This window comes from Eupeodes corollae, chromosome 2, assembly GCF_945859685.1.
Source record: "Eupeodes corollae chromosome 2, idEupCoro1.1, whole genome shotgun sequence".
Taxonomy (NCBI): Eukaryota; Metazoa; Arthropoda; class Insecta; order Diptera; family Syrphidae; genus Eupeodes; species Eupeodes corollae.
Genome location: NC_079148.1, coordinates 73,330,133 through 73,336,302, shown reverse-complemented (window position 1 = coordinate 73,336,302; position 6,170 = coordinate 73,330,133). Strand labels below are relative to the sequence as shown.

Sequence of the window (6,170 nt, the reverse complement as noted above, 5' to 3'; positions counted from 1 at the left end):
ATTTTGTTTTGCCGATGGAGTTTGACGTTTGATTTGTGGATTGTATTTATTTAAAATGAAGTTAACGTGATTTGTAAACAATTATTGAATAAAGATTATTTTGTTACAAATTAAAATTGTTTTTCGTTATTTTATTTATGAATTATTTACATGTCTTGTCACAGTGCAAATTTGTTCAATTTAGTATATGGTAATAAATATTTTAAATAAATTATTATTGCTTGTTTTGCTTAATATGAAGATGAATAATCTGGTTAATAATTCATTAAATTTTGTGTTTTATTGACTACTGTTTATGATAATAAATGAAAGTAATATAAAAAAAAAACTAATTTGTTTTATTTTGTGTTCATGGTGTTTTATGCAAAATTATTGAATTATTGGTTTTGTTTTGTAGATGTGTTTCCTTTGATATTTATACATTGTATCATGTTTTCGATTTTAAATGATGGCGTTTTGTTCAGGGCATTCGGTTGATGGTAAAAGACAAATCTTCGCAATAGGTCGCTTCATTTGTCCATTTTGAGTTTTTACTATGACAACACGTACTAATCCGTCAGCTCCTGCATGTGTTCCTTCTATTCTCGCGAGATTCCATTGCGTTGGTGGAAGTCGTTCATCCTTGAGAAGAACTAAGTCTCCTATTTTAGGCAAAGCCTGGATTTTTGTCCACTTTGGTCTTTGTTGAAGCCGTGCTAGGTACTCAGAGTTCCACTTTTTCCAGAATCCTTCTGCTAATGACTGAACTCGCTTCCATCGTTCCATATGGCTGATATTGGTATTTAGTTCGCCTTGAGGAACAGCATGTAGTGATTCTCCGACTAGAAAGTGTGCAGGGGTGAGCGCGTTCAAATCGTCGAGGCTGTCGGAGAGAGGGCAAAGGGGCCTCGAATTCAGACAAGCTTCTATCTGAGCTAGAAGCGTCGCGAGCTCCTCGAATGTAAGCCTTTCGGTCCCAACAACTCGTTTTAAATGATACTTGACCGATTTCACACCCGCTTCCCATAATCCACCAAAGTGTGGAGAAGCCGGGGGAATAAAATGCCAATCGGTACCGTGATTTGATAAGGTTTCTGCAACTTCTTTCCAATCGTGTTGTGCTTCCTTCAACATCTTCGCTAATTCATTATTAGCACCGACGAAGTTTGTTCCGCAGTCGCTGTAGATTTGCTTGCAACTTCCTCTTCTAGCCGTGAAACGCCGAAATGCTGCCAAAAATGCCTGTGTTGTCAGGTCTGATACTACCTCCAAATGTATGGCCTTTGTTGCCAAGCAAATAAATACGGCAAAATAGCCCTTTAAAATTTTTGCACCGCGAGCCTTCCAGGACTTCACTTCAATTGGACCAGCGTAGTCGACACCGGTGTGACTGAAGGGCCGAGACATCCGCACTCGAGCGGCAGGTAAGTTTCCCATCAGCTGTTGCATCTCCGAAGCCTTTTGCCGATAACAGGAAGGACATCTGTAAAGCTGATACTTAACGCTGCGCCTTATCTGCCCAATCCAATATTTTTGTCGGATGTAGCTTATCATCTGCTGGATGCCACCATGGAGGGTGTTTTTATGCGCCTCTCTGATTACCAGACTTGTGAAGTGGTGTTTGTTTTTTAACAAAATTGGATGTTGCGCATCATAGGATAGGAGGGAGTTCTCTAAACGTCCGCCCACTCGTAAGATCCCATCAGCATCAATGAAGGCATTCAATGCGCGGAGGTTCTTGGGAGTCTTGGAGTTCTCTACAATTTGTTGGATCTCTGTTTGGAACATCTCATGTTGTGCTGCCTTGACGACGATGATATGTGCTGCCTCGAGTTCCTTGGAGCTAAACGGACCTTCTATAAGCCCCAATTTCGGTCGACACCTTTTTGTAAATCGAGAACAGTGTGCAATGACCCGTACAACCTTGAGTAGGCTCGAACAGTTGTATATAGTTTGCAGGATACTGTTGCTATTTGACACATGAATGTTGAGTATCTTCACCGTCCGCTTTTCTTCAGTTGTATCACTTTCGATGGGTTGATGCGGAGCATCGAACTCCCATTGGTTCCTAAGAAATTCTGGTCCAAACCACCAAGTTTCCAGTGATTTCAATTCTGACGGAAATACACCCCTGGACGCTAGATCGGCTGGGTTATGAAGCGTTGCGACATGTCCCCAGCAATCGATCCCCACTAACCGCTGGATTTCCGAAACGCGGTTAGAGACGAATGTGGTCCATTTGGCGGGAGTGGCGCGTATCCAGGCTAATGCGATCGCAGAATCTGTCCACGCATACATCTTGACATCTTGAATTTCTAAGACTTGCTTTGTGTACTGTAACAGCTGAGCCAAAACTACAGCACCACACAGTTCTAGACGAGGCAGTGTTACCGTTCGTTGGCTTGGTGCCACCTTTGTCTTGGATAACAAAAGATTGACATGGATATTGCCATCAACATCAAGAACGCGGAGATAGATTGCTGCACCGTAAGCTTTCGTTGAAGCGTCACAAAATCCGTGAAGCTCGATTGCCTTGTTGGTCTTGCTCAACTTGGTCCACCGTGGGATGCGAAGCCGTTCGATCAAAGGAAGTTCTCTAAGAAAAGTGTCCCAATCCTTCATCAAAGTTGTTGAAATCTGTTCATCCCAATCATATCCAAGATCCCATAGTCGCTGCATCATTAGCTTGGCCGTGATGATGCATGGGGAAATCCATCCCATTGGGTCGAAGAGTTTGGCTATCGTCGATAACATTGACCTTTTTGTTGTTGCTTCTGTTGGCGGCTGTAAGTTCTGGTACGAAAAGCAATCATCTTTGGGATACCACTTAATCCCGAGCGTCTTAACGTGGTCGGCCGAATTGAACGGAAGTTCAAAATCAAGCTCACGATCTTGAACTGGGATATCCTCGATGAGTTCCTTTACGTTGCTTGTCCATTTTCGTAAATTGAAGCCCGCAGACGCCAACAGTTGCCTCGCTTCATCACGCTTCTTCCGTGCTTCTTCGAGTGAATCAGCACCGCTGATTAAGTCATCGACATACATGTCCTTACGGACAACATTCGCCCCCACCGGAAAATTTTCTTCTTCGTCTTCAGCTACTTTGGTTAGGACCTTGATAGCAAGGTATGGTGCACTTGCTGTGCCAAAAGTAACAGTGTTCATTTTGTAAAATTGTATAGGAGCAGTCTTTTGCTCTCTCCACATGATAAGCTGATAGTATCGGTCCGGGAAACTAACCAAAATTTGCCGATACATCTTCTCGATGTCGGCCGTAAAGGTGACTCGGTGAGTCCTCCATTTTAGCACGAGATCTATGATACTCGACTGCAATTTTGGACCCACAAGTAAACGGTCGTTGAGGGATTTCCCGTCCGAAGCCTTCGCAGCTGCGTCAAATACTACTCTCAGCTTCGTTGTGGAGCTTGCTTCCTTAAAAACGGCATGATGTGGCAAGAAATAATGAAATGGAGTTTGTAAAACTGCATCATTTGCATCTATTTCCTCCATGTGTTGGAGTTCTTTATATTCTCGGATACATTTATTGTAGTCCGTACGAAGCTTCGGATCCGCATCAAGCCTCCTTTCCAGATGAAGAAATCTACGGAAAGCGACTTGTCTACTCGTTCCCATTGCTGGGAGACCTTCATTTTTAAATGGCAATTTTACCTCATAACGTCCGTCTGGTAAACGTCTTGTGTTTTTCTTGAAGATTTCATCACAAACGATGTTCTCCTCGGTTTCAAGTGTCTGGAACGGCATTTCTTCCATTTCCCAAAACTTCTCCAGTTGTGAGCTCAAATCCGTAATTTGGACGAAGCTTCGAATTTGCCGGGGAATTTCCGCTGGAACTTTCCCTAACACTATCCACCCAAGCTCCGTCTTTTGCGCGATTGGTCCCAATCCATCTTCTGGTCTTCTTATCTCGGGAAGAAGTATCTGAGCACAAACGTCACTCCCTAATAGAAGATCAATGGGTGCAGGTTCGTAGAGATGGGGATCTGCTAACGAAAGACCCTTTAGATGGTTCCATTTGCCGGGTATCACTCGTTGGGTCGGGAGATGCCCAGTCAGCGACTTGAAGACCAAAGCCTGAACGGCAGTCTCAAACGTCGAGTGGCGGGACGCAAAACGTACTTCGACGGAGTGTTGCGTAGTGCCGCTGCTGACCAATCCTAACCCAGATACTTCGGCAATGTTCCGTTGCCTTTTCAATTTCAGCAGTTGTGCGGCAGCTTCGGTGATAAACGACGTTTCTGAGCCGGTATCGATCAGAGCACGTAAAAGGCGTAGCCTGCCGTCCGCTGCTCGTGCCTTAACAACCGCTGTTGCCAGAAGCACCTGATGTGCGTGTTTGCGATCACCATCTATCGCGTGGTAATTAAACGTTTGTCCGTTTGACTGGAGCTGTTGTTCCCCCATCGGCTGAAACTCAGGCGCATTTGGGTTCACTGTCACTTGTAATACCTTTGTATTGTTTTGTAATCCCTGAGCAGATGTACTGGCTACAGGCTGTTGTTGTTGTTTGTTAATCTGTTGTGCGTTGCAGTGCAGCAAAGAATGATGCCTTTGTTGGCAAAAATAGCATGAACTAATTGACAGACAAGCTTGAACTAGATGGCCGTAGGATAGGCAATTTTCGCAGACCTGGAGCCTACGAACTGTATCTTTTCGTCCCAAGATGTCCATATTCAAAAAACGTTGGCATTTTCTGAGCGTGTGCTTACCTTCGTTGCACAACTTGCATGACAGCTGCTCTGCAGGGTTCGATTTGGCTGCTTGTCGATACGGCTGCTTAACAGCTTGCTTAGCGTGTAAGACCTTCGGTTTTGCTGCTGGTACACGATGCCTTATGTTGACGGATGGCTCATCTTTAGTCCGATACCCTACTCCAAGTTCCTGCTGGTCCGCAACCTCGAGAGTCCGGAATCTTGTCTCCAAAAAGTCCGTAAATTCTTTAAAATTCGGTAAATCTTTCCTATTTCCTAGTTTCTCTTCCCACAGTTTTTGGCTCATATTCGGCAACTTCTGGAAAAGAAACCAAATCAACACCGTATCCCATTCAGAGACTGGTACGTCCATGTTTTCCAGTGCAAGGAGACATTCTCTTGTTGTGTATAATAGATCTCGAAGTCCAGAAGCAGTTTCACGAGACAAGGAAGGTTGTCCAAAAAGAATCTGCATTTGGATATGAACAAGTATCCTTTTGTGATCGTATCGTTCCTTCAAAAGATCCCACGCTTTCTCGTAACTGGCAGCCTCAATTGCAAAATTTTGCAAAAATCGACTAGCATCACCAACTATGCATGATTGCAAAAAATGCAATTTGTCGATGTCTTCGAGGGCCTTGTTATGGTGAACGAGAGCTTGAAACCTGTCGTGAAAAGCTCGCCAGGTGGTGTATGAACCATCAAACTTCGGTAGATCGATTCGTGGAAGTCGGATTCCCGATGATGCTGCGACGACAGAATGGGGTGGAACACCCGCGGTTGTTGGAGCCGCAATAATTGGCGCGGATTTCTCTATAGCATCAACCAACTCTGCCCGATATTCCAGGTAAAGTTCGTTAATTTGATCATACACCACCACTAATTCCTCTTGTTTCAGATTCTCTTCAAACAAACCTGCTCCAATAATGGCTTCGTGATAAGATTTGGAAGTCAAAATGTCATCTTCCAACTTGCTCAGACGTCCCGAAGCATATGATTTTCCCTTACGCTCTTTTGGAGCTTTCTTAAAGTTGGTAAGGTCTCTTATTAGTTTGCTTAAAATACCCTTTTGGAGTTCTCCGTATTTGTAGCCTTTTGCTTCAGCCATAATACTTATTATATAAAATACTAATTATTTTACGTATTAAAATAGGAATCACGACAAAAGAAGACAAGTTTACAACACGTAAATGAAGACTTACTGATTGTCTGTTGCTGCTGCCGTCTTATTTGATGAAAAGCTGATGTCAGGAGCCTCCGCTGATGATTTAATTTTTTTTTTTTTGAGTTATTTATGTTTAATTTATTAATTTATTTAGGTTGAATTTATTAATTTTAAGTTTATTTTTTAAGTAATTGTTCAATTTTGAGTGATTCGTGAATTGTCTTTGGCGAATTAAATCGATTAAATTAAATTTGTTTTGATTGCTAATTGCATATGATCGAATTATAATTAATAATTAATAACCGGCGCGGTGTGAT

The 6,170-nt window shown here is 42.9% G+C and overlaps 1 protein-coding gene across 1 annotated transcript; it reads right to left on the bottom strand.

Moving 5' to 3' along the window:
* Positions 1 to 441: 441 nt before the first annotated feature.
* Positions 442 to 5,796, bottom strand: LOC129945037 (uncharacterized). The gene has a single exon (XM_056054697.1). It carries the CDS (start codon positions 5,794 to 5,796, stop codon positions 442 to 444), a length of 5,355 nt encoding a protein of 1,784 aa, XP_055910672.1.
* Positions 5,797 to 6,170: the final 374 nt, after the last annotated feature.

Bases quoted from the DNA above. Each gene is read 5' to 3' on its own strand.
- LOC129945037 (XM_056054697.1), bottom strand. From the start codon at position 5,796: ATGGCTGAAGCAAAAGGCTACAAATACGGAGAACTCCAAAAGGGTATT.